This window comes from Lathamus discolor, chromosome 7, assembly GCF_037157495.1.
Source record: "Lathamus discolor isolate bLatDis1 chromosome 7, bLatDis1.hap1, whole genome shotgun sequence".
NCBI classification, from domain to species: Eukaryota; Metazoa; Chordata; class Aves; order Psittaciformes; family Psittacidae; genus Lathamus; species Lathamus discolor.
In genome coordinates, this window is record NC_088890.1 from 5,901,201 (window position 1) to 5,928,778 (window position 27,578).

The following is a 27,578-nucleotide window of genomic DNA, read 5'->3' on the forward strand; positions in this document are numbered from 1 at the left end:
CCTCCTCGCCCCCCGCCCCTCGCCTGAGGGGCGGGAGCGCGGCGAGCGGAGCCTGCCCGGGGCCCCCTGCCCCTCGCCCGCCCCTCGCCGCGGGCAGCCGCCGGTCGCTGTCGTGTCCCCCCCAGCCAGTTCTCGGAGGCGGGGCGCTGCCCGGCCCCATCGCACCGGGCGGCGGGGATTGGCCGCCCGGCGGGTGCCGCTGCGGGCTGTGGCCGTGGCGGCGGGGAACGGAGCGGAGCGGAGCTGATCGGAGCCAGCCTCGGCCGTGTGCGGGCTGCCCCGAGGCTGCAGCGCCCGGCGTGACCATGGCCGCGCTGGGCATGGCGGCACTGAGGAGGGGCAGCGGCGCTGCCCCCCGGCTCCTCGCTGTGGCCGTCTCCTGCCAGAGCTGCCGCCCCAAAGCCAGCCAGTGCCCCGGTGACGGCAGCCCCGGGCAGCCCCGGGATCACCACCCGGCGGGCCCCGGCAGAGCCCGGCGCGGCGCGGAGCCCGGCCCCGCCGTGGGCAGCCAGCCCCTCCCGGCCGAGGGAGCCGACACCAAGACCTATCTGTGGGCCAGGTACCACGAGATGAAGAAGCTGGTCTACGGTAAGGGCCGCCTCCGGGCGCTGGAACTGCCACGTCCTGCCGGGCTTCGCCTTTCTCCTGTCTTTTTCCCCCCCCGTTCTCATCCTGGTGCCTTTCCCCGCTCTGCAGAACTGGGGATGTGCGGGTTGTTGTGCCTTCTGCCTGGCAATGCCATCTACACGCCTTCTTCACCCGGGAGCCCTCTGGAATGGTTTGATTTCTTCTGAAATCTGGCCTCAATCTTCCTTTCCCCACCTTGGGTTTCCCTCTCTAGAGATCACTCGGCTGGTCTCAGTGTTTCACGGCATGCAGAGTATTTGGGGCTCTTCACAGCTGCCCACCTTAACAAGTGTATAGTCGTGGCAAATGGTCTAAATGAAGGGCTTGTGGCATTTTCTTCAAATGTGCCATTGGCTGGCATAGAGAAATGTGATTACACTGGGATGAATAAGCGGGGATGATGACTGAAGTGGTGAGAAGTCCAGGGTCCGACTTGTAACTCGCCATTGGCACAAGGATGAGCATGGAGAAGACTGATGCTACAGCTGCTGGGATGTCTCCTGATCCTGAGCTCAGTTTGTGTTACAGATGCAAAACACCTTTTACTCATGTGTGCATGTGTGTTTTTGCTTCTGTGGCCAAGAAGTTACGCTGTTCCATCAGATACGTTGAAATCTTGCCAAGGGAGGAGAAAATCCGTGCCACTGGCCAAATCTGGCCATGTGTAAAACAGGACTGTTGTCTTTTGGTCAGCAGCAGACCTCTACTGTGTTGAGTGCTTCTTAAAATGTGAAAAATTAGCTCTCATGGCATAAGGGCAGGGAACTTTTCCTGCTGGTTTCTTGATTCTTGGAATGCTAAAGGTAAGCACTGTAGAACTAGGAAGTGTGACTTTGTCTGCTGTTAAATAGCTCTCCCTTAGCTTTTGTTTATCTGAAGGTTTGGAAAAGGAGAGCAGCCAGCCTTAGCCATCTAGAAGAACTGTCTTGCTGTTCTGAGATTGACAAGTTGTGTCATTCCCTCCTTCCCCATCTCCCAGTACATGAGATCTGACATAAAATGATGCACAAATGTAAAGGAGCTGGCTGCTGATCTGTTGGGTACTCAGCCTGCTCATTCCAGCTTTTGCAGGATGTGAGCTCCTTTGCCTGAGCCGCTAAGGCAGTACAGAGTGCTGACAGAGGACGGTGGCTTTGTGTTGAGTCCCTGCTCCAAGACTGAGTTTTAGCCTCACTGTTTGAGAGAAATTCCAACTTGCAAGACTTGTAATGGTGTTTGAACCTTAATATCCTCACAGGCTATTTATTTCTTTTCCATAATGGTATTGAAACAGTAAATGCAGATATGTTCATAGGCTGTGTTATTGGCTCTTGAGAAAAACCTCAGTTTACTATGTGGGAGATTATGAATTTTGTATTCACATAGTTATGCTTTGTAGAGAAGCAAGGAGTACAGTTATTGCTTGAGGTTAATCAGCAGGACTAAAGGCAAAATGAAGTTGGGTGAAGTACAGAGCAGACTCTACAAACCTTCAGGTAACTATTGGACATGATGAATGAGGTGGCCCTCAATTGTTTAAAGAATAGCTTCCAAACCAAAATTTCAAGACTGTGCTGTTATTCAAGTCTTGTCAAGAAGAGACATAAACAGAGTTGGTACAAGTTGGTTTTAATTGTTGCTTTGATGACTGAATTGCTGGGTGCAAAATGTTCATCAGTTTGTTCTTTTGCTCTTAATTTCTAACGCTGATGGAAAGGTGAATGTCTGTGGTGGGTTGTGGATTTGAAAACATCATCACGTCTCAATACTCATCAGCATGGAGGCTGAGAAGACTTCTGAGCTACCACCTTCTTCCTTCCTTCTCTGAAACTCCACCTCTGAGGTCCTTTGCCTAATGTTGTCATTTAACGACTACTGGTTTTGGAGAAAGGTCTCTGCCAGCAGAATTTATTTTTCAAACCAGCTCTTGCTTAGGACCTGATTTATAGAGCAGTGTTGCATTTTTGCACGGAAGAGATTCTAATGATAAATACTGACCAGGTTGGATGGGGCAGGATGTGTAGGACAAGAGCTTCTGTGCAGTAAAGTTCACTGGTTGTAGTTCAGCACCAGAAGTTCTCAGCTTCATAGAAACACATCTGTATCTTGGCAGGCTTGAGAGTGGTGATACAAATGACAGCACAACATAGCTACACAAAACGTGCTCTTGAGGTGAAATCTGCTCAGTGCTGGTGCAAGAGAAGCCATTCTCTTAGTGTTTCCCTCTGCCTTTTGCAGCTGATATTTAGGACCAAATTTCATTACCTGCCAAGAAGTTGAGGCTACTTCTTACACTTAATGTGCTTTTCTTTTCTTTCCTCTGCCCAAATGAAAAATGTAATTGGATTTGTCAGGGGGTAGTGTTGAGCAAGACTTATATTCTGATTTGATGGCATCTGAAGTGTCAAGGAAGGCTGATATGCTTTCTAAGTAAGCAATGTATGAGGTCTTCTCTTTAGGAAACATCCAATCCTGAAGCTCTACGGAATTGGCAAGCGAGTGAGGATTTAGCTGTGAACAAGTGTGTATGTTTTTAACTGTATCTTTCAAACCTGTAAATGTTGTTACAATAGGTTTGCTTTCCTAAGGAACCTTTGTAACAAATGTTAACTCCTTGCCTCTGCATGACAAGGTTGAGAGTGCTTAAATGTGAGAACTACTGAGAGTAGAGACAAGCCTGCAGACAGCAAGAACTTGGTTAGGTATTGATAATGCTGAGAGTGTAGCTCAGAGGTAGTCCTTGCTCTTTCTAGTTTGTGTGGATTGAGATACCTTTGCATCTAAGTGGTGCAAGCCACAGTCAGCAACATGTGCCCATCGCATTTGGAAATGGGAGAGAAAATGAGACCCCTGCATGATCAGTGCATTGGTGATTCTGGTGTGGTGCAGAGGGAGTTTTTGCAATCCAGCACATTTTGATTCTGCTTGTGTCACTAATCTCAAGCAGACACAAAGATTTAAAAGCCTCACTCTTTGCCAAACCAGGAAACAAGTCTAGTGCTATGATGATAAATGCCCTGCAAATTGCTTAGGGAGCTTGCACACTGAATGAGTTGTGGCATCCTCAGACTGAGCTGGGACTGGGAATGACAATGAGCGAGTGTGACCGGCTATATTAACTTCCTAATTCTGCTTTCCTAAATGTAAACATTTTTTCTTGTAAAGAACTCTTACAGCAGTATTTGTCTAGTGTCTTTGTGTATATAAAAAATGCGGGGTTTTTTTGAATGAAACAGGTTTTGTTTAATGTTGCTTTTAGTTTGTGTGTATTTTATTGGCAAGAAATCCCAGAATACTTAGGCACAATGGCATAAATTCAAGACTATGCTCCAGAGTAATTTTCAGCACTCTTTTTAACATGATTCCTCTATCATTTAATGTTCTTTTAAGTAATATTTCCTTTTCTCTCCTCTTGGTAGAAGCATCTACTTCATCTAGTTGGAGTGTTTTGCAGGAAATGGTACAAAACAACACTTCAAAAGGATGAAGAGGTACTTGGAAGGGAGGAAAACTGGTGGTTTGCCTTTAGAAAGTCAGTGTGAGCAAAGGGAACTTTCTGATTCACGAAGAACGTGGAGGATGGTGGCCATCTGCTTTTTAGTGTCGTTCTTTTCCTCACTAGTCTTACAAAGAAAATAGCGCAGATGTCTGCTGCATTGGACCTCTGGGAGTACAAAGGGTGTGAGCTGCCTTTTTTAGGTATTCTTCTTCAATAACATGCTGGATCTGAGGCTGAGAGAAAAGGAATGCTTCCTGCATGATGTTGTTGGTACCCCAGGGAGCTCAAAAAAGCACAGACGTGCTTGGCACCTCCTGACCAGAGCATTTTTCACATCAGAAGGGGCCATATGGTGTCTTAGCCTCTCTGACTGTTGCACACAGTTAATTACCTGCTTTTGTTTCTCTCTCTGCTCTCTTGTTGGGGATTGAGTGCTAGTGCTTTCTAACAGTGTGGGCTATTGCCTAGGAAGAGACACTTGTGCTGTTATGAAGATATTCCAATTTAACCAGCTGTTCAGGGCCTCATAGTGGTAAAGCGAGGAGGTATTGTGTGTTTACCTTGCATTTACACCCACTTGTAAAAAAGCATGAGCTTTCTTGTGCTCTGCCTTTGTTGGCTGAGTTTCACCATGTACCACGGATATGCAAACACTTCCTTTAAAACCATCAGAGTAGCAAACCAGAGCAAATTGTGCAAGTATGCAGATTCCAGGGGTTTGTACGTATTGCAAGAGCTGTTTTTTCCCCCCTCTCCTCAGATGGACACATATCGTTTCTTCCTTAGATCACACTTCCTTGGTGAAGTGCTGAGTAGACAGTGACTATCTGTGGTATTGTCTTCATTTCCAGCTAGGACTCAAATGGAAAGGGTAGATGGGATTATAATTCTTTTTTAATAATCAAAAGTGGTTTTAATTTTGTTTGGGTTTTTTTTCTTGCTGTAATTTATCATATCTGTCCAGCAATCTGTTACGCGGTGTCTTTGCAGAGGAAAAGCAAAAGCTATCATGCTTGAAAAATGGCGTCTTCATAGGCTTCTGGAGGGTGTCTGTTTTGACTTGACAATTGCCATGCAAACTGAAGCAGAGATCCCTGGCAGGTTACATGCTGAATGTCAGCAGAGCAGCAGCACCCAAGTCTGCAGCCCAGGACTTGTTTAAGCACTCACAATTTGTAACCACCAGGTGATTAAGCAAAATAAAAAACAAAACAAAATCCAAACTGGGATTATCTTAAAAAAACCCTCAAAATGCAGACAAAAACCAACACAAAACCCCTCAACAAAACCAACCAACCAACCGAAATCCACCAAAACGAAAAAACAAACAAAACTAACAAAAATCCAAACTTCTTGATACCTGGCTCAGTAAACCAGGCATATTTGGGCTCTCACATTGAAACTGATCTTGCATGTGCTCCCACCTTTTGCCCCTTCCCTGAGGTAGTTTGAACCTGCAGAAAGTCTGCATGAACTTAAAAAGGAGGGACTCCTACCACTCTATTGAGGAGGGTGCTGCAAGTGGACATTTACACAGAGTCAAACCAGCAGCATGGGTCTCTGGACTGAAACCCAGAGCTTTTTCTTTCTTTCTAGGATTTCAATGACTTTGAAACTACTGTAAATGTAAGATGGAGGATGACAGCGTGGAAAGAGCAAGCTGTCAGCAAGCTGCTGCAATTTGGTTTGGGGACAATGATGTGTGATAGAAAACTCAGCAAGGAGATGTGCGCTGCTCCAGGAAGTGTGCGTATGGAACACTTGTGAGGCAATGGTGAGAAAGCATTTTGGCTAGTGTATGCATCTTTTCTCAGCCCTTATGTGGTAAGAGAGAACATGCCGTGTGAGTTAGTGGCAAAATATCTGAGTGGGGTAAAATGATCTGGGCAGGAGGCTGTCAGAGAACAGCAGAGAGACTCCGTGCATTCAAGGCTGGCAGGGAGGAATATTACTTCATCCCATGGGTCTAAATATACTTCATAAATCATATTGTGGCACAGTTACTGCTTATGCTTCTGATCACAGCTAAGACTCACTTCATGCTCTTGGTGAATCTCAGACTACCCCTTCCTTTTAACAACATCGTACTGCTTACTGAGCTTTTCCTGAGTGTGTTTCTGCATAAGTTGTGTCTGTTGTTGAATCTAGATGGGTGTCATGTCTTCTGTGAAAGAATAGATGAGGTTCAGACAATGGTATTTTGTGCTGCTCTCAGGCTATCAAAATGTGTTGTCATAAATCTGTTAGCAAATGATGAATATTGGAAGAGCTTAACCTCTCTGTAGGGATACGGTAGCAGCAAGTGGGGTGCATTTGTTGTATTAATAAAAGCTTTCATAGGAAGATGAAAGTGCTGCACATGTGCACTGTGATGTGATTAGGGATGTGTCATTTTCCTTCTGAGAAAGAAAAATAGCACCCTGCAAATGCCAGTGTATGCTTGGAAAAAGATCATCCCACAAGTTACCTGGAGGTGAGGACAGGAAGTGGAGCTCTGTTTGTTTACGGTGCAAAGACTGTTTATGATGGGAGGATGAAAGTTGTGGTCATCCAAATCCTGTTTATGGTTTCCATCTTTCAAAATCCCAGTGGAAAGTTCTCTGATCGTGTCTGCTCTCTTCAGCCTCTTCCAGGAACTTTGCCACCAGCAGAATCACTGAAAGGGAACTCTTATTCCTGTTGTGTAGGCAGTAAGTCAACCCTTCTGCCTTAAAATGCTGCTTGCTTTTCTAGTAGTTCCTCTCTAGTTGGTCTGGTGAATTGTATTTGAAGGCCAAAGGAAAGACAGTGAGGAGAGAGGGATGGGTATGTTTTGTAATGTGTCTCTCCCCTGAAAAATAAATATTATGGTATATCTGAATCCTCCTCTGATCACCTCTTTGGATTAGTGCTCACAAATGTACTTTGGGCTTTTACCTAAATTTTGTAATCATTCCAGACAAAGTCTTTATTGGGAATAGCTGGTATCTGTTTCTAATAATATTTTTTTTATTCTAGATTCAGATGAAACTTGGTTTTATAGCAAGGAAGCACTAAAGAACTGGCACAGGGGTTCTTGCTAAAAGCCAGAAGTTAAGGTAGGAAGGGAAAAAAAATTCTGCCCACTGACGCTGTGTAGGATCTGGAATTTGTCTGCACTCTTCCTATCATTCAAAGAGAAAATTACCTGTCTTTGAGGAGGGAGGAAATGGCTCCTTCCCCTCTCTGTCCCCCAGTGTGGAAGTGACTAGACAACCTATGGGGAACTATTTTTATTACTCTTTCTCATCTTGCTCTCTGGAGCGGGAAGCCTGGCGAGGGTCTGTTCCTGTCTCTCCCATTGTAGTGCCACTAAAGCTCTCTGCTCACTAGACTAGCTCTGACAAAAAAAGGTACAGGTAGTTCAGCTGGAAGGTCACTTAACCCCCATTTTCCCAGTGGTGAGGGTAGCAAAGTGTTATTCACAAACATCTTGAACAGTAAGCCTGTTTTGAAGTGACAAAACACGTGCAAGGACTGAGCTGTTTCCACAGCTGTTTATCAGACGAAAGCAGATAACTTGTTGCTATCAGCATTGCGTGCTCCAAGAGCTTAGCTTAATGTGGATATTTTTACATTTTGTTGGTGCCTGTACAAAACCTTGTTTTATCCTGCCAATTTATAATTAAAAAGACCCAACCCACAAAACAACAACAACAAAGCCCTAACAGTACCCACAGGATTGCAGGATTGCTCTGTGAAGTCTGGCTGCTTCTGTGAGAAACCTAAAATGCCAAAAGAGAAACCTCACCATTTCTAATTTGAGGTAATCCAGGTTTCTCAGAGGAGCCTATTTGTCTTGCTCAAGTTTTAAGTGAGGGGTGCATGTTTTCCTGGTGATATATTGCAGCTGCCTTCCATGCTGGTGAGCTGCTGATGAAACTGCAGGGAGCTAGAAATTTGAGACTTGAAAATCTCGGTCTGCTTTGCTTCATGTAGGCCAGAGAGGACATTGTTTTGCAGCTTCCTGACACAAAAGGTCAGTCTTACTGTGAAAGACTCATCCCCAGTCGCAGCCAGAGGTCTCACAGTGAGTTTTTTCATGGGGAGGTTTATTTGAGTGAGTTTGCGGCAGCAGCACTGTGCTCCTTTGCTGCTGCTATGTGGTACTTCCAGCTCAGGTCCACAATGAAAAGTTGAAATTTCAGTGTTCCTTACAGTTTCTCTAACCTCTCCCCTTTCCCTTCTCTTAGATCTCCTTCCACCAGGAGTCTGCAATCTCCTCAACCCGGCAGCCATCTACGCAAACAATGAGATCAGCCTGGGAGATGTTGAGATATATGGCTTTGACTATGATTACACATTAGCACAGTACTCTAATTTACTACACTCTATGATATTCAATACTGCCAGAGACATCCTAATAGAACAATTCAAGGTAATGATGTGCTAAAGATTTCCACTCTATTAAGCTTATTGCTACACTCCAGACGTGCTTGCAAAATGCTGCATTGTGCACATGTGCCAGTTACTTGTTTTATTGAGATAAATTTCATGTTTCACAATCTTTGATTGCAGAAAGTTTTGCCTGTCCGTGGAATTAATTTCCTTTGAGACAATTAACCATGCGTTCCTGAGGTTTTATAAATATGGAGCAGGAGCCTTAGTCTAGACAGATCTCATCCGTTTTACTTAACTATGGCAATAATGCCTACAAAATTGCTGGTTCGAGGTACACACGGTGCATAAACATGAAGTGTGGAGCAGCATTGAAGCTGTACAGGACTTGACTTGTGCGAGTCAATGTGAATGATGCTGCATAGCTTGTCCAGTAATGGGCATCTTGTTTGCAATAGGCTTGTGCATGTTCTTCTCACTGTGTCTTTCATTTCAGAGGAGCTCTGCAGTGCCACTGCTTTGCCAAATATATGCATTGAATGGAGCTTACTAGAAGTGTCCTCACTTGCCTGAGTGAATCTGTTACACTTTCAGTAGTGTCCCTTACATGAGAGAAACTAGTTTTGGGGATCCTTTTCCTTATGTCTTTCTCTGGTCATCCATTTTCTTTGTTGAAGTGGCAAAATGATGTGCACCTGTTCCTTGTCCAGTTTATGCATGGGGTGAGAGGACTAGTTGGACTGGGCAGGCTCAACAGGTGAAATGATTTTGTTGATAATCAAACGCTTATGCCTCTAACTACGTTGCTCTTTGTCTTCTCAGTATCCAGAAGGGCTTGCAAAGTATGACTACATTCCAGGGTTTGCCATACGTGGACTTCACTATGATGTACAAAAGGTAAACTATACAAAGTTCAATCTCCTGGGCTTTGTCTTCCATTGGGTTATGTTTTTAGTGGAATATTTTCTGCTATTGCTTGCAGTAACATTGATCACCAAGCTATCAGTGAGCCCAGGTGTCTGTACTTTTCATTTTGTGGGTTCTTCTTGCTTATAAACCTTCCAAGGGAAAGATGTCTTTTATGTTTGCAGTCTCTAGCAGAATGGGACATTCTAGCAAAGACCTCTGGTAAACAAGCCTTGCCAGTTTAAAAGTCAATTAATTCTGCAGCTAATAAATAGAAAACTGAGCTTCTTTGTGTGATCATTTCTGTCTTTCAGGAAATTTAAGCAACAAACCTCAATTCTGCAACTACAAATATTTGCCAGGAGCAGTGGCATTATGTCTTACTCTAAGAATAGAAACGACTTGTCAGGAGAATGCTGTAGGAAGCCTTCCCCACCCCCTACCCTGAATAATAGGACTGCCTGGAAAAAGATCCAAGCTGCTTGAGATGCATGCTTCTTAGGAGCACAGGCAAAGTACAAGCACTAGCTTTAACCCTTTTCAGTGCTTTGGACAGATTCCCTGAAAGCCTTATTATGCCCAATGATGTCATGCTGGCTGCTGCAGCCAGGAGGCAGGTGGGAGCCCAGCAGAGAAAGTTGGTTCACTGTAGCAGCTTTTCTCACATTGGGCTCTGAGCAAATCCAGGGAAGCAGCAATACAGGCTGGAGTTGGAGTGTGTGTGTGCTGTTCTCCAGCAGTGGAAAAAAAGAGAAGGAATTAAAACACTGTATAGAGTTTTCCCATGTCTTTTGTCCTAACTCTGGTGGCAGCATGGCAGCAGACCACCCATACCTCTGACTTCACAAAGTGGATCTGTGAGAGACTCTGAGAAGTTTCTTTCTCTGTTTAAATCTCTGGCTGATATATTGGCAAAACACAGACTAGCCCAGCTAAGCAAAGCTAGTGAGTGAGCAGAAGGTGAGAACTCTCTTTTCTTAGATCAGATTCTGCAAAAGACACAAAAAGCTGGGTAATGCCTTAGTCAGCATGTTTGCCTGTGCACCTCACAAACTAGTGGGAGGTCTGCCCCACTAGCTGTGTAACCAGCTACAATGATACGGTATCATAACAAAAGAATGTGCCTGAAGGTTGTGAATGCTCTGTGGAATCTGTTACCTTGCACTGTGGTAGAGACAGCACAAATAGTTTGATGCTGTGTCCTTTTCAAATTGCAGAGCATTGTGAATTTAGTAAGAGGCTGCTTTTGATGCCTGAGCACTTGTGTTAGCGCTTCACAATGATGGATGGTGGAGAAGAGATGACTCATGAATATGTGAGTCTGATACAAAAAATGTGCAGAAAGCTCTGATGTTAGCAGCCTGGCATGCTCCTGAACATCTTTGAGCATCTTTGCTGAATTCTGATGGGGACAGGGAGAAATGGTGGAAGGGAGAGCTCTTGTGTGAAGAAAATGACTTGGTGCAGCTGAGCCCTAAACCAGAATTTGCCCACTTCGTTCTGCTGAGATAAATGTGACAAGAAATAGATCTGTTGTGCACACAAAGTTTCTTTGCACTGTGTGTGCTTTTGGAAGAGAGATAAGAAGCGACTGAGTCAAAGAAACATTGTTCTCTCTGTTTTTTCAACTGCATCCCTATCTACAAACTTTGGAGTGTAACAGAGAGTGGTATTTTGGCTCATAGAAAGGTGATATTTTGCCAGAGAGGCCAGTTATAAGTCACAGTATGAGTAAGTGTGTGTGAAAGTGGCTGGAGGCTAAGTACAGCTTTAAGTACGTAAATGTGGAATGTTCATATTGAATTTTATTTTCTAAATGTAATTTGTGTGGAACTTGAAACATAAATAAGGTTTTAGTATAAACTTACTTTTAACAGTAAATGTCTCTCCCTTATCACAGAGTCTTCTCATGAAGATCGATGCTTTCCATTATGTCCAGCTGGGGACGGCATATAGGTCTGTCCATTCTGAAAATCATTTTCTAAATGTTCATATATGCAAAAGGGGATTACTAAATCTTAGCATATGTTCATGGCAGATGGGGTGAGGTTTTTTGAGGAGAGCGCACTCTCATCTGGCTTATCCTGTTTGTGCTTGCTTCAAATGCTTACCTGGCATATAATTGCAGGGAGTTATTTTTCTCAAGCATTTCAAGCCAAGTGTGGGTGGGAAGACCTGGAGCTTTTTGTAATGGTTAATAACACATCTGGTCACGTACTCTGCGTGATGTCTGAGTACGTGACAGCACGCCTGGGTTAATGTCTGTGAGCAAACAGTGTGAAAGGACTCCTAGGAAAGGACTCCACTGTAGGTGGTCCACATACAGGCCTGTCTTCTCCAGGCAGGGATGTATCCCAGCGATGGTCTGCTGTTCCTTCTCATAAAGCTAAAAGGGGAGTGGTCCGAATAATGCAAGTAAAACCTTAAAGCAATGCAGACACGTCAACAGAAGTAATGATGCATCAGGATCTGTGCTCGGTTTAGGGCCTAGGTTTTAACTCCTGTTGTCCTCCAAGGAAAGCTGCATGTGTGTTTGGTAAGGGGCTGAAACAATGCAGAGACTGGAGACTGGGAGAAAACCTTACCCCAAAGTGGAGTGGGGGTTAGTGTGTAAGAAGTAGTAATTCATAGATATTGGTAGCAAAGCTCCTGTAAATCTGTGTTGTATTTCCTGAGCATGGAAGCCAATGTTGTTTTTTTCTTGAACTCTGCCCTTTTGCTGTTAAGCTCAAGTTACAGTAAACACTCTAAGAATATTAAGAAGGGAGTTTCATAATCAAAGAGAATTGGCTTCTTTGAGTGCTAGCTTTTGAAGGGGGGAGAGAGGGGCCTGGTACTGCCCCATATATCAACTCGGCTTTGCAAGAGATTTTAGTGAAAACTTGTATTGTTTTCCCGTAGTGTCATTTTGTGATTATCCTTCTTGAAGTGTCCTTTTCCTAAACTGCCCTTTGCTTTTGAGCACAACTGAGGCAACTTTTAGCTTCTCAGAGGCTGTACCATGACTGAATAGGAAAGGAGCAAGGGAAAGTTGCTGACTGCTTGGGTAAACAGCCATCAAAAATTGTGCAAGAGGCAAAATGTGCAGCAGTCAGATAACCTGATGTTCACAAGTGATACAGCTCATAGCCATGCCTGTGCTTGATGATATCTGTGCTTGATGATACCTGTGACTATCGTGTTTCAGAGGTGAAAAATGTGACCTCTGTTGAATGGTCTTAGCAAAGAACTTGTTTTGCTTAGGAAAACTGAATAGGAAGGAAACTTCATTTTTAGAAATCTCTCTTCCACTGCTTTTAATGGTGATGTACCTTGTGGAAGCAGCCTCCAAAACTACAGTTACCCAGCAGAGCCAAAGTCAGGTCGTGGGGCTGATTTGGTGGGGCAGTCCTGTCAGCAGATTGACAGCATGCAGAGAGAAGCCTGCATGAGATCTCCATGCAGAGAGATTCTTCTCTCTCAGAAGAATCTGAACTTTGCTGGAATGTGGATAAAGCCCCTCGATTAACTTGAAGAAGCAAACAAGGTGTCTGAAGAATGTCTCAGGAAAGATTTTATGTGAATCTTAAGAAGCCATGGAGCTGTCTGGCTCTCTGGCTGTCTTTGTTGTGCAAGATAAATGTGTGAGTTTTAGAAAGGAGCCTGTTTGTCCCATTTTCTCTTTCTCCATGGTTTGTAGCTCTGGGCAGACTGGTGATTATTGACAAACTATTTCTGTTGTTTTGTGTCTAGAGGGCTCAAACCAGTGCCTGATGAAGAGGTAATCGAACTCTATGGTGGTACGCAGCACATCCCCCTGTACCAGATGAGCGACTTCTATGGCAAGGTATTGTAAGCCCTTTAGTGCTATGATGCAGCAGCTTTTAAGAGCTATGAAAACAAAGTGAATTGTGTGAGCACGTAAATGACTCCAGCCTCTCTCTGACTCCAAAAGGCTTAGTCCCTAGTGACCTGCAGTGTGTGTTTTTGTTCTAGTGGGAATTTGCCCCAGAGGTTATTTAGCAGTTTAGCATGTGAAAGACATCTGTGAATAATTCCTAAACACCAGGGCTATTGGCCTAGAGCTGAAAGCCTCTGGAGACTGATGGCTCTGGAGACTGATAGGGAGATGTTCTCTGCTTGGTCCTTGGCCAAATCTAGCTTCCAAGCTACCAGGACAGCCTGCAATGATGCTGTTTGCAGTGAGTTGTGCAGGAGGGGGCATATGTGTGTGTAGCAGCAGGGTGCTTGCAGTGCCTTTCTCTTTGGTTTTGGGTATGGTTCTTTTTCTTCCATTAAAGGGATCCCCTTGCACACCTCAGTGGCTATTATTCATAGGGTTGGCATCCATGAGTGTGGGTTTTGGGCTTTTTTTTTTAGGCAGAAACGCTTACTGTCACAATAAAGTATTGACATTGTGCCCTTAGGAGCTATCGAAATCCTTCAGTTGCCTGAACTAGAGGAAGTTAGGAGAGATTTTTCTTCCTCAAGTGTCTAGTGTGGTGCAGTGGGCAAGCAGAGCCTCACATCCCTTTCCCCCCCAGAACAGCTTTGTTTCTTGTCCTTTGTTAGTTCAGTTGCCTTAGGGGAAGCTGGACTGTGAAGGGCAAGCTTCCTCTGGTAATACCCCTTAGAGTCTGCTGTGTGAAGTCTCCAGCAAGGTCACTTTTTGATTCCTCTCTCTCTCGGGAACAATTAATCTGGGTGGTTGGCTTCTGGATAAGTGTATACTCTGCTTATAGCCCAGGGTTGTTTCCAGCTTTGAAATAGGATGTTTCTGTTTAGCATTTGTTATCTGTCTGTAAACTGCGCTCCATTCAACTCCTGCTCTGCAGCTCTCCTCACTCCTGAAAACGTGAGGTGATTTCACCTTTCTTTTTGAGTAATTGTAGGCATGAAATCTGCTTTGAGCTGTGGCCTTTTGTAGGACCTTGGCTCATGCCAAGGTGTCTTTCTGTGCTGCTTTGTACATACCAGGTGTTTTCTTCTTTCCTGTAGTTGGTATTGAAAAGTACAGTATAACATTTGGCCACAGAAGTAGAGATAGCAACTTATTCTTTGTAAAGAGGTGAAACTCCTCTCCTAATGATGTAATGAACTCCATAAACAAATAGGTGGATTCCAAGGAGAATGAAGGTATATACAGCTAATGACATTTGCACCCAGCAGTGTCTGCTCAGCCTGTGCACTAACACATTAGTGGGAAAGCAGCTGGGTTAACTGCACTGCTGTTGCAGTGCAATTGGTGTGGTGTGAGGCCTCAGCAGGGATCTTTGGTCTTATCCTCCTTAGTCTGCCATGCTGATATCGCTACCTGTATGGCTGACAGGAAGGGCTGCCAGTCAGTGATTCCAGGCAGCAAGGCATAAGACAAGTGGGACTGATACAGCTGAAGTGCATAAATACTCTCCCTTAAGTATTTTCTTGATCCTCTCTTGTCAGGAGTGTGTGGACAGCTACCAGCACACCAACACCTGCAGCAGGAAGGCACAGATCTTGCCCAGGGTTAGACAGTGCAGCTAGTGTGGCTTTCACTGGCAGAAGTAGTGACGGCTGTCATGAAGGTGGAGAACTTGTGGGTTTTTGTAGAAAAAGCATATGTAGCATTCTAAAACTATGGTCCAGTTTTCATCCTACTTGTGACACTGTCTGCTGTAAGGAAGTCAAGGCCACTAAATGGGATGAGTGGAGGCTGGACTTGCTTTGCAGGATAATGCCACAAGGCACAAAATATGAAATCAATGTTGACAAAGTAAATCCTAGCTGTTAGCATCAAAGATTTAACTGACTTCTCTATCCTTAAAGTTTTGAAAGCTGGGTCATTGCTCTGCTGCCCTCTGCAATACCTTGTGATTTACAGTAGGAGCTGCCTGTCTGTGTCCCTCTTGATTCTTTCTCAGAATCCCACAACAGGAGAAAAAGAGATGGAAGCTGTTTTCAGGAAATTTGGGGTTTGCCAGGAGAATTTTATTGGGAGAAGCGTTCCCTTAGCAACAACACATCAAAACGGACAGAAGTCTGTTGAAAGGATTCATGGAGTATCACTAAGCAGCACTACTGTGTGCAGTATGTAGCCCAAACCAGAGGGCGTGCTTTGTGTGCTCTTCTGCAGTAGGTCAAGTTGTCCTGTGCTGGCTGGCTGGAAACTATATGAGCCTCAGCACACTGACATAGCTTCTGATTGCAGCATTTTTCGGTAACAGACCTCAGGCAAAATGCTGTTGTCAGTCCCTTGCTCATTTTGCATCATCTTTCTTGACTCCAGTTTGTGTTGCTCCCTGTTGCCGTTAGATAGTGCTGCAAAGCATGCCAGTCCCTTGTTCTGCCCTTACAAGACCAGGCTTAATAAGAGAGGTTACTGTTGTTACATCCTGTCATGACAGGGACAAGCGTTTGTCGTTAGGCAGCATGTGCACTCTTGCAGCTTCCACCATGTGTACATTCTGTGATCTTTTGGATGCTGCTTTCATGTCTGTCTGTCACATAGCTATAATAAATACCTTCTGATGTGGATGAATATTATCTAGAGAGTTGCAACTTTGAGGCTGTCAGTCTTGGGTCTCTCAAAGCTGACAAGCGAAGGCACTATGAGGCTGGATTGCCAGTGCACCTCTGGTGACTAAGTTCACTGAGAGGTCTATGCACCTCCCAGATTGTTTTTCAGGTACAAGACCATAGTAACTGTTCCCTTTACTGACCTGGCACTTCAGCAATGAAAGGTGAAAAAATTGATTCCAGCTTCATCTTACCAGTGAGGGTCACCACGGTCTTCTGCACAGGTGGTACCTACTGAATAAACAAGCTTTATTTTACTGGAAGGACTCTCTGGAGCCAAAGTTGGCTGTTGACCTGCTGATAGTTCTGTGGTTAATAGGCAATAAAAATAGCAAATGTATGGGAGAGCTGCCACCTTGCCTAATGCAAGATGAATTATTTCTTGGTTGGAATTTAATTGCCCATTTCCAGTTGACAGCTGGGTGGGCTGAAGTTCTTTTTTTTCTTCTTTGTGCCCAGTCTGGATTTTCTGGAGTGACTCAGGGGCATAGAGGTGTTGACCAACTGCTTGTTGCAGTGATTCCTGCATTGCTGTGTGAAACCTCACTGGAATGTGGTTGGAGCAGCTTTGGTGTCCATATGTCCAATGTCACAGACTGGTTTAGATGGGGCACCTCCAGCAAGGGCCATAGCTGCTTCTTTAGCAGAGTGTTGTCTGTTGCTGCCTGCATTAATGCCCAGAGGGCGTGAGGTTGAAATAGAAGTTAGTGTCTAGGACTGACTTCCCAATTCCTTCACCTCCACCCGATGTTGTTAATGATGTTTGTTCAGTGATTTCTGTGAAGGTGAAGCCTCCCTCTTGTCATGTGTTCATGCGTTAGTATTTTGGTTGGTAACAGAGGGCTGCTTGCTGAGTGGCTGGGACTTTTCACATTAGTGTTTTTGTTAGCCTGGAATGTCTTCCAGGTGGCACTGGGTGATAGGAGGTTGTTTGGTGGCTTTCAGCCTTTTTCCTTTTTTTTAAGTATTTTTTGCTTACTGTATCTCATTTATTTTTTTGCTTTCCAGGGTCCATCACTTAAGCAGTTTATGGACATTTTTTCTCTTCCTGAAATGACACTGCTCTCTTCGGTCATTGATTACTTCATAACTCACGGCATTGAGTTTGACCAGGTGCACCTTTACAAGGATATATCTGTAAGTAAAGTGTCAACAGTCCCAAAGCTCATACCACATCAGAACTGTGAGCTTTTTGTTAGCATCTGTGAGCTCTGCAGTACCCAAACCTAAGGGGCTGTTTGTTAGTGAGCAGCTTGGTAGAACAGCTTCGTTGCCCCTTTAGATCAAAGGATCACCAGGGAATATTCAGAGCTGTGTTTTCAGAACATGTTGGGTTTCTGTCTACTCCAGCGTTGGTGTTGCCTACATTCTCTTGCAGGAGTGTGTAGGCTGGTTAGGCTGAACATCCTTCTGTGGGGGATCTGTCACAAAGCTCATGTAAATGTTTTCTGGTTTGCAGACTTTTAAGTTCTATGTTTTCTGGTTAATATCTCATTTTTCAAAGACGCTTGGTCTGACCCTGTACCAAACAGTTTGCTTTATACAGCAACTGTTGTGCAACTTGCCCTTGCCAGCTGTGAGAATCCACCTATTCCTCTTGTAGCTGCAGAACAGTCTGATCCTTTTGGGATGTTTTCAAGTGGCTTTCAACAACCAGTTACTCCAAGGTGCTAACTCTGTCCTCCAGCTTCACTCCTGGCATTTGAAAGGGCTGTGGGGGATGATCAGCACTGCTGGAGATATTGTTTGACCTCTTAGTTAATGCTGTAGACAAGATGTAAGTGCTTGAGATTGCTGCCCTATGTGGCTTCTGTTAACAGATGATGCACCTTTCTTGGTATCCAAGCCATATCACACACCTTTTTCCATGGAGAGGGGTTTTTGATTTGTACCTTGTGGGAATCTTATGCTCATCCACTTTCAGCAGCCCATACACTCATCCCTCAGTCTTCTTGTGAGGGAGATGGAGCTCCACGTCTGTGCTGCTGCTTTTGTGATAAGGATCCTCCCTGTCAGGTTTGCTGCAGCCAAGGATTACAGCTTACATTCTGACCTTCTGTTAGTGCTTGATACGAGCATGCCAGCCAGTTTCCACAAGAACTTAACATGTTTCCAGGGTGTTAAATGCTGCAGTTGTTTTCGCTCTTGAGGTGAGGAAAGTGGACGAGAGGATACATCTGACTCCTGAGGCTTTTGTCAAGATGTGTTTGTAATTGGAATCTTGAGAGCAGCTGAGTGGTTGACACAGCCTAATACATACTCAATATGTATTGACAATACAGTGCAAATGGTGTGCTCAAGTCCTCAAAGTCCTGACTTTGCTGATCCTGGCATTTTTCTTTGCATCCTTTGCTGGTGAATGAGGTCATTCCAGTGGAATGAGTGAGGTAGGAAGAGAAGAGAGCTAGGACAGAAAATCTGTGCCAATGCCTGAAATCTATATTGAAAAGCTGGGACATAAGCACGGGGATCCTTCTGTGCCTACACAGGCAGGGGTCTGAGAACAGCTGGCACTCTGCACGCCCTATGACAGCACAGCTCACAGTGGGTTAAGACATGTCTAAACCTGACACTCTTCATGGTAATCCTGTTTGCAGAGCTGTGTGTTTGGGAGCAGGTTGGGTGCTACAGGCACTGCACTGAGTCAAAATGGCAGACCCTGAGGCAATGGTAAAGGTTGAAGCTGACATGTAAACCAAGTAGTCTGGTCATGCCAGTTGGGTCGCTTCATATTTGAGAGTCAGAATGTACAGTTTACCCTGCTTTCCTTTGGAGGAATTTTTGAGCTGTTTGACACTTCCCCAGGCTACCAATTTCCTTTCCCTATTCCTTTCCCTTTCTTTTGCTTTTTGGGGGCAGGGATTTAGGGAAGGAGCACACTGGAATCTCTTTCTGCCCTGCAAAGGTAGTTTTGACACAGTTAGTGCCAGTGCCGGTCAAGAGAACTTGTTAGCTCTCCTGCGTTTTTGTTCAGCTTCTTTCCAATGAGGCAGTCCCTTAGTGAACTGGATGTGACCTCTGCCTTTTTACCATTCAAATCCATGGTGGAAGGACTCCTAAAATTGTTTTGAAGAGGTAACTCCCTCTCTTTCATCTTCCCCATCTAGGATGTAAATTCTGATTCTCTCCAAGCTTTGAAGGAAAGGATTTTTAGGGTGGTGAGCAGGTTTCACCAGCGCAGCCATGAGACCAGTAGCAAGTGTCGGTCGCGAGGGTGGGAATCCAGTCTGAAAGGGCAGCTCCTAAGCTCATGTGGTGTAACTGGGATTTAAGGGTCCTGGGGAAAGGCAGCATTTGTTTACCTGGTCAGGGATGAAGATGGTACCATTCCAACAGGCGTTTGCATGTACAAACACTGCTAAATGTGTTTTTGCACTGAAAATCATTTTGTTTATCCAGCATATCCCATTGGATGGAGACTTGGGAGGAATCTCAGTTGGGTGTGTCCAAAAATATGTTGCATTTTGGCCTCTGGCCTGGAAAACAGAGGTTGTTTGGATGCCCTTGACAATGTGTGTTTTAACTCGCATCCCTCCTGAAAAGTGGGCAGCTTCGTTTTGGCAAAAACCCTTCACCCTCCCAGTGGAAGATTCTGCTCTGCCTGTGCCCACTTGCCCTCTGGGGCCAGGAGCTGTAGCCCCTTTTGGCTTGTAGGAAGTGTTTTGGAATCACAGATGTTCTCCTCTGCTGCTGTTCGCCTTGGCCGTGCTCTCATCCTTTGGGTTATATTTGGCTGTTTCCACAAGCACAGAGAGAAAGAAAAGCCAGCTAGTGTCTGGGCCAGTACCGTTCTGGGGCAGTAAATGGTTTTGGAGTTGCAGTCTTGGTTTTGCCTTGGTAACAGTGCGTTAACATGTGCTGGTTTCCAGGAGCAGGAAGGAAGTTGTGCTTTCGTAGATAGATAGGTTTTGAGGTTTTTCCTCTTCTCCTGCATCAGCTGAGCTAGCCACTGTGTTCTTCTTTTTATGTTGGTGAACCATACTGTACAAGGTCCTCTGCTTAGCTTAACATAGCTTTTGTTCATTCAGCAAGAAGAGAGCATGTGTCATTACTGTTTTGGTCCTCAGTGGTGGCAATAGGTTTTCATGCTGGGAAACAGGAATGTCTTGTGTAAAACCGAACCATTTTTCTCTGCTGTTTTCTTTAGGATGCTATTAGAGATGTACATGTGAAAGGAGTGATGTACAAATGGATTGAAAAAGATATGGGTGAGTTAAACAGAGCTCTGGTGCTGAACCCATTTTGACATGTCTCATACTGTGTGGCGTTCTGTGTAAGATGTGTAGTTCCTACACGCAGTAACAGGAGTCAAGGGGACACAAAATTTAATAAAATACACTTGATTGCGGCATGTTTAAAGGCAGCTGAGGGGCAGAGTGGCATTAAACAAGTGGCATTTAGGGTCATGTGGAGGGTCTATTTTAATGAAGGAAACAGCTACCTCATTGCTTGCATTTCTGTTTTCCCTCAGCTTGTTAGTGAGGGATGATGGTCCTTGGCATGATGTGAACACGCAAAGGCACCACCTGGGAAGGCTTTCTGGTCACTCAGGAGAAAGCAAGCTCCTGGTAGCAACATGGCTTGGAGTGGCTGTGCCTGTCCCTTGTGACGGTTTGGTGTCAACCCTCTTTTTTGCCAGCTGTTTCAGTTCCTCAGTCTTTCTTTCTCTTCCCTCTGGGTGGGATTGAAGATGAGGAAGGCCATTTTGTCACCATGGTGGTTCACTACGTGCGTGCCTGAGGTGGATCTAACTCAGGCCTTTTGCATCTCTAGTGGTACAGGAGCTAGGTTTGGTTGTGTTTTTAAAGACATGTGGTTATGACTTTTGCCAGTTTTGATTGACGATGTCTGCTTTATTCTGATACAGAACAGTATATTCTGCATGGGGATGAAATCTATGCTGTGCTAAACCGACTGGTGAACCACAAGAAGAAACTCTTCCTCATTACCAACAGTCCCTTTAGCTTTGTGTGAGTACCATTACTGCACATCAGTGGGTCACCACAGCAAGAACTCTGTTGTGTGGTCTCTCCGGTGAGCATCTGGAAGTTGTATAGTGGAGGTTTTTGTGGCAGTACTCATGAGGGTGCTGTCTGGGAACCGGCTGTGGTGAATGCTGCACCCCGCAGTGGTCTCCACATCATTGATCTCACATTTTTGAAGAAGATACAAGGCTGTGGCTGGCCACAGTGTTACAGAGCTGACAGCTGCCATTACCTCCAGCAACTTTTGCTGCTTCTCAGGTTTCGTTGCACTTCCCATGGTAGAGGAAGAAGGGTGGGACAGTGTGAAACAGTCAAAGTGCTACATAAACACTCTGCGATGAGAGACCCTTGGGGGATTCACAAATCATAGAATCATAGAATGGTTTGGGTTGGAAAGGACCTTAAGATCATCCAGTTCCACCCCCCTGCCATCTGTGCTTTCTTTGTTACTGAAATTAGAGTGTAATAATGCAGTGCTGGGTAGAAAAGAGTACTGGATCTGTTAACTTTGCTGTTCCTCTGCCCTTAGGGACAAAGGAATGAAACACATGGTTGGCAAGAACTGGCGGGACTTATTTGACATGGTCATCGTGCAAGCTGACAAGCCCAACTTCTTCACTGATCGGCGGAAGTACGTGTCCTGGGGAAACACTGCCCTGCTGCACAGGGGGCTGAGGTTTTGGGCCCCTTTCCTTTTACCTTCCATTTCCACTGTCATCTCTGACGCTCTTTGGGGAGGTGAAAACTGACCAGTCTGGGAATAGGTAGCTGGAGTGAGTAGTGCCAGGCAGAAAGCATGTTTCTAAAATCGTCTGTCATCAGTTTTGTCATTGTCTGTGCTTAACTTACTTAGATTTTTAGGGGTAATAATGTACTTAAATCTTTAGAAAGAAAAGAAGAGTGGAATGCTGTGTATGGGAGCGGGCCATTTCGTGCCTCTAGGTCTTGAGAATGCGCCAAAATCTGTCCTTTTCCTGTCCCCCACAGCAAATATGTGTGTGGGTTTGTTTGTTTCTTTCTTTTTTTCTTTCTTTCTACTATTTTAGTTACTGCATGCATGCTGTTTGGTAATTGGCAGCTCTAGAAGCCTTTGTCCATGGTGTCTGGGTTCTGTGATCAATTAGGTGCTGCCAAGGGACTAGTGGATAGGCAAGCTGCTGTCCTCGCTTTGCTCTTTGGATTATTTGCTTTGGGAGCTTATGTCTGCTTTGCTGCCTCAACTTATGACTGACCAGGATTTACTGCCCTTGAAAGAGAGGTCTAGTCTTTCCTATTTAGGTATTTTCTTCCCCCATTTCCCAGGCCACTGGCATAAATGGGAGTAAACTATGAACTGGCCTTATAAACTGTGCTGACCTTGTAAGGATTTTCTTCATGGGATGTAGGTGAAGGGTCTTACAAATGTAGCCTGGAGCAATGATGATCTGCTCTTCTAGGAGATAAAACCTTGCAGCTGCATGGTGCCTAAGGTCCACTCATGTAGTGAGCCAGTGGAATGACATGGTACATACACCCAAGGTGAGGGGAGCCTCCTGATGGTGAGCCAAGCAAGAAGGGTTGTTAGGGATATTGCCATGGAATGGTTACAATCAATGGAAGCATTTTGAAAAGGTATTTCCCTTTACACTTTCTCTTCCCCTGAGAAAGTAGTGTAGAAGGCCCAGAAGGGCACTTCTCATTCTCTTATTAGGAGTTATTACATAGGTAGGAAAGTTTTCCAGTTCAAATGTTGTGGTTGCTGGGTGACAGTTGCCAAAAATCAAAAGGAGTTGATGTTTTCCCCCTTTGTTTCCAGACCTTTTAGAAAACTGGATGATAACGGCTCACTGCAGTGGGACAAAATAAACCAGCTGGAGAAAGGAAAGATCTACAAAGAGGTAAAGTGAATGCGTGCATAAGGGGTAGGAAGCAAGTTTGAAATAGTGGGGGCTTATAAGACATCTGCAGTTTTGAAAGTCACTGGAAAAGCCTGGAATGCCCGCTGCCCCAATGTACAATGAAACGTCACCCTAGGAGCTCTGTTCTGACAGTGTCCACTATGGCCAACAATGCAGCTTTCGCGTGGCTCTTTTGGTGTCCTGGTCCTGAAACTCTTGTTGTGGAGCTGCTCTCAAGAGTGTGGTAGTTCAGGGTAAGAAGGCAGAGCTTTCTGCAATCTGATGTGTATGAAAAGATCTCTCACACCTCCAGAAGGCTGGAAAAAGAGGACTTGTGGGGGAGGGAACAGAGAAACAGGGGTGATCAAATAGGGTACAAAGCCTGGCTCCTGTCTATCTCCTGAAGGACAAGCGTGTCCGAAGGATGCACTATTACTCTGGTGAACTTGCTGCCTTGGGGTGTTCTCACTGCAGTTGGTTTGTCCCTTGAGAACAAGTTGCCTCTGGCTTTAGGACTGTTTGTTCTTGGTTATATCCAATCCCACAGGAAGAAACTTGTTAGCGAGACTGGGGTCAAGTAGCTGGGACCTGACCTGTGGTACAAAAGTAGGTCATATCCTTGAGTAGTGCTGTTGGGAAGCTTCTGGTCTGTCCGATGGGTCTGTGAAAGTGCTCTGCTGGTGTCCCACCCTCTGCCAAGAGCTAGGAACTGGGAACGTGCAAGTAGAGCTCATGCAAAGTCTCTCTCCCGTGGGCAAAGTTTCCCAGTGCGTTGGCAACTCCCTCAGAAGAAAAGGTGCACCTCAGCAATGGGGTTTATTGCTGAATCAAATCCTGCTCTTGACCACCTACATCTTGTGGCCACAGGTTGCTCAACTAAGTGAATGGTGCATTGAGGAAGGGAAAAGACGAGGGAGGAAAGAGGGACGGGTGCGATTTTGGCCTCCTCTCTAGTTCTCCTCCACCACAGTGGTCATCTGACTGCACCAAGTTTGTTGCCTAACTGTGGTTCTTGGTATGTGACAGGGCTGTATCATGGCTGTAGTTCAGTGTCCCCAGCACGCTGGTTTCTTGGAGTGCCACAGTATGCTTTCTGGCAAGCGTTAGTGGCCTTGGACCTTGCTGTACTGCTGATGTTGCCAGAGGCCTCTTAGCTGACTTTTCCTGTCCCTGCAGTGCAGCTGTATGGTGGTTGTGCTGTGGGCATCTCCTATGAATGGAGATGGCATCTCCTATGCAGGGCTGTAGGCTGTTGTAGGAGCTGGCTTGTGTTTGGGGTCTTTTGTCCTGGCTGGTGCTGTTGGGTATCCATGCTGGCTCTTTCCTGGCACTGGAGACTGGCTGGAGGGATGCTGCTGAGGGGCTTGCACGTTTGCATTGATTGCTTGTGCTGGCACTGTCCAGTCTGGCATTGATGAAGCCTTTTCCTTCCCTAGTGGGTTTTGTTTCTGTTGTGACTCATGTAGAAAACTTGTGTGGAGATGGAAGGGGGGTCCCTGAAGTCTCCTCTGTGTACGGATGGATTTTTGGAAAGCCTTGAAAGCTGCTCTGTGCTGTGTTTTGCGGTTTGGTTTGTTTTGCTTAGCTGTGAAGCTGCCCAAGCTGCCTGGCTTTCTGGCTTGGAGAAGCAGTTCCTATGAGCATGTGGGTGGTGTTATTCTCTTGGGCTGGGATGGTGGTCAGTGATGTGAGCACAGCCTCAGCTGCTCCTGACTCCAAAAGCCTTGCATGATGGTGCTCACCTCACCTCTGATGCACGTTGTGAGATGAAATCATCATTACCTGAGCTCACCAACTTCTGAACCAGGACACCTGGGGTTCTGTCTGTCCATTGCTTAGGGTTTTCAAATTTAGGTAGGTGTCTTTCACTTTTGGCCTCTAAAACTGCCTCCTTTTGTTGCCTTTTTTTGTCCTCTTGGCTTGCTATGTCCTAGAGGACAGAACTTCCCATGAATTGCCTATTGGGTTTGGAAGGGTTTCTGCCTTTTTCTGAGGCCTAAGAAAAGCTGAGGGATGTACAGGGGGTTTTCACATGGGAAGAAAGTGAAATAAGGTGGGAAAGGACAGAAACCTCTGGGTTTAGATGGTGCGGGAGTGAGCAGGTGGACATCTCATGAGAGTGTTCACATCTGCATGTGATAAGGTGGCACATCCAGCTGTGTTGACAGCACTGCTGGGGTGGCTGTCCAGTACCATGCAGTGAGGATGGAGGCATCTGGCCTGTAACCACATTTCTCTCTGTGCTTCTTTTACTTCCAGGGTAACCTCTTTGACTTTCTGAGGCTGACAGGCTGGCGTGGCTCTAAAGTGCTCTACTTTGGTGACCACCTCTACAGCGACCTGGCGGTAAGTGAAAAGGCCTCTCTGCCCTTCGGCAGGGGGGAGCAAGCCTGTGTGACTGTTGTGGTGGCAGCTGGGCTGGAGTGTAAGGCAGGGCCCTGATTTGAATGCTTGGGTCTCTGCTGTGCTGTGCTGGGCGCTCTGCAGGCTGCGGCTTTTGAGGCACACACAGGACACACGAACATCCCCACTCTGCTGTCAGGCAGAAACAAGCAGTGGAGAAAGGACTCTTGAAGTATTTTCTGTGGGTAAAGACCATCTGCTGCTCCATGAACAGGAGAGCAGTTTGTGCAGATCCCACATCTGTAGGTGGTTCATGCGGCTGAACCTGGTGGCCAGGAGATAGATGGCTGTTACTGGCGTGACCTGGCATGGGCCACAGATGCTTGTCCCGTGAGAATCTATGATGGGAACTGACCACTCTTTTAGGAAGCAGGGTTGTCTTTGGCTTTCAGTCTTTATGGTGAATTTGTGGTTGTTTTTTCACCATGACCCCTAGGACCTCATGCTGCGTCATGGCTGGAGGACTGGAGCCATCGTTCCTGAACTGGAGACGGAGATTCGGATCATAAACACAGAGCAGTACATGCACTCCCTGACCTGGCAGCAGGCTCTGACAGGGCTGCTAGAGAGAATGCAGGTAAACAGCTCCTGGCTGAGCAACACAGGCGATATTCTGCTTTCTGAGTCTGTGTTTAGGGCTTAGCATGGGAATCAGGGGACGTACCAGCTGGCCTGTGTTGTCAAAAGTACCTCATCCTCTTCCTGGTGCAATGGACTCGTGGTTTGTGAGTTACAGGTGTCAGCCCTGAGGTCTGGCCTGCAGGGCTGACAATGTGGGGCTTTCTGCTGCTGTCTTTGCAGATGTATCAGGATGCAGAGTCAAAGCAAGTGTTGCTGGAGTGGATGAAGGAACGTCAGGAGATCAGGTGAGCAGGAGGTCTCCTGGGGGCTCCCAGGCCTGCACTGGGTCTGTTTTGTAGCCTATTTATTTTGGGGACAGTGGTGCTGGCCTGTATCCTCCCTGGTGTCCCTGCCTGGGTGGGGAGCAGCAGTGCAATGCTGCAGCTGGTGAGGTTGGGCTGGTTTGAAGGCAGGGTGGGAAAGGGGAGGTGGTGTTACCCTGTGCGGGGAGGGAATGCTGGGCTGGGTCTGCTGCTGCACCTCCTGGCAATGCAAGGGGGTTCCTGCCTGTAGGAGGCAGGGTAACAAGGAAGAGTAAAAATGCGTTGAACATTCATCAGAGACTCGCTGCGTTAGGGACTGGTCTGCATTGCAGCTGGGGTGGAAGGGTGCTTAGGGTGATCCCAGAATGGGAACAGGGTGGCCCAGGGGCAAGGAATGGGAGCAGGAAGAATCTGTGACCACGCTCTTACCTACAGCGCTCTATCTCTTTCCTCTCAGGTCACTGACAAAGAACCTGTTCAACCCCCAGTTTGGAAGCATCTTCCGCACGTTCCACAACCCCACGTACTTCTCTCGGCGGCTGGTGCGGTTCTCCGACATCTACATGGCCTCCATCAGCTGCCTGCTGAACTACGACGTGAATTTCACCTTCTACCCCCGGCGCACCCCCCTGCAGCACGAGGCTCCGCTCTGGATGGATCAGCTCTGCACAGGCTGCATGAAAACCCCCTTCCTGGAGGAGATGGTGCATATCCGGTGAGGGGACAGGTACTCCGGCAGCAGCACAGCGCGGGGCTGTACCTGGAGCTGGGGGCTCGGCCAGCAGCACCTCTGTCTACCACTAAAGGGCGTTTGACACTTCCGTACACATGTAGGTGGTGTGTTTATTTTTCTCCCCTTCACTGGTTCCATCCCTTTCCCTGAGGTGCTCTGCAGGCTGGGCAGAGGGTGGGTGCTTGTTCTGGGCTGTGCGAGTCACTGAAGGTGGAGAGCCAGTGCTGGTGGGCACAATCGGCTGCCGCCTGCTCTGTGCGCAGAGATGTGGCTCAGAAATGGCATCCTGAGTCTCTAGTGCTTGGGAAGCTCAACACAGACTCCCACAGGAGGTGTATCAGGGCTGTACCTGTCCCTTAGGTACTGCCTTAGTACCTGCCTTAGGTACTACTCATGAGTCTGGAGGGGGCCAGTGAGGGGACAGGGGTGCCAACTGGGCAACCAGTGAAGCACATCATGGAGGACAAAAGCATCAGCAGTGTTACCAATGCAGGTACCAGCAGCCCAATCCCGCTCCCCACCAGACTGGTCTATCCTGGGGCACACAGGTAGGCAACTGCTGGTTAAAAGTACAGGATGTGCAAGTCCTGTGTGAGAGTGGGGTGCAAGCAGGTCAAAGTCTGAAAACCAAGTGTTTACTGCGAGCTGAGTGCCACAGTGTCAGTATTTTGGGGTTTGGTGCCATGTGACATCAATGTTTTGGCAGCTCAGGCAGTGTGGGCTGGTGGCAGTTGCAGAGGGACGTGTTCAGCCTTTCAGGGAAGGTGCACGGTTGGCAGCAGAGGTGTTGGCCTC

The 27,578-nt window shown here is 46.3% G+C and overlaps 1 protein-coding gene across 1 annotated transcript; it reads left to right on the forward strand.

Annotated features, from left to right (window-relative positions):
- Window positions 1–26,875, forward strand: NT5DC2 (5'-nucleotidase domain containing 2). Its single transcript, XM_065687180.1, has 14 exons — window positions 1–588; window positions 8,317–8,501; window positions 9,284–9,358; window positions 11,268–11,323; window positions 13,100–13,193; window positions 16,910–17,038; window positions 20,049–20,109; window positions 20,769–20,871; window positions 21,416–21,517; window positions 22,682–22,763; window positions 25,023–25,109; window positions 25,603–25,743; window positions 25,968–26,032; window positions 26,508–26,875. Exons 1-14 carry the CDS (start codon window positions 306–308, stop codon window positions 26,767–26,769), a joined length of 1,725 nt encoding a protein of 574 aa, XP_065543252.1. The 5' UTR covers window positions 1–305; the 3' UTR covers window positions 26,770–26,875.
- The last annotated feature ends 703 nt before the right edge of the window (window positions 26,876–27,578 follow it).

What these genes read in the sequence shown, in the direction of transcription:
- NT5DC2 (XM_065687180.1), top strand. Translation starts at nt 306, where the DNA reads ATGGCCGCGCTGGGCATGGCGGCACTGAGGAGGGGCAGCGGCGCTGCC. An exon ending in TTCACTATGATGTACAAAAG is followed by an intron (nt 9,359 to 11,267) that starts GTAAACTATACA and finishes CCCTTATCACAG; the next exon opens with AGTCTTCTCATGAAGATCGA. An exon ending in TTCTTCACTGATCGGCGGAA is followed by an intron (nt 21,518 to 22,681) that starts GTACGTGTCCTG and finishes CTTTGTTTCCAG; the next exon opens with ACCTTTTAGAAAACTGGATG.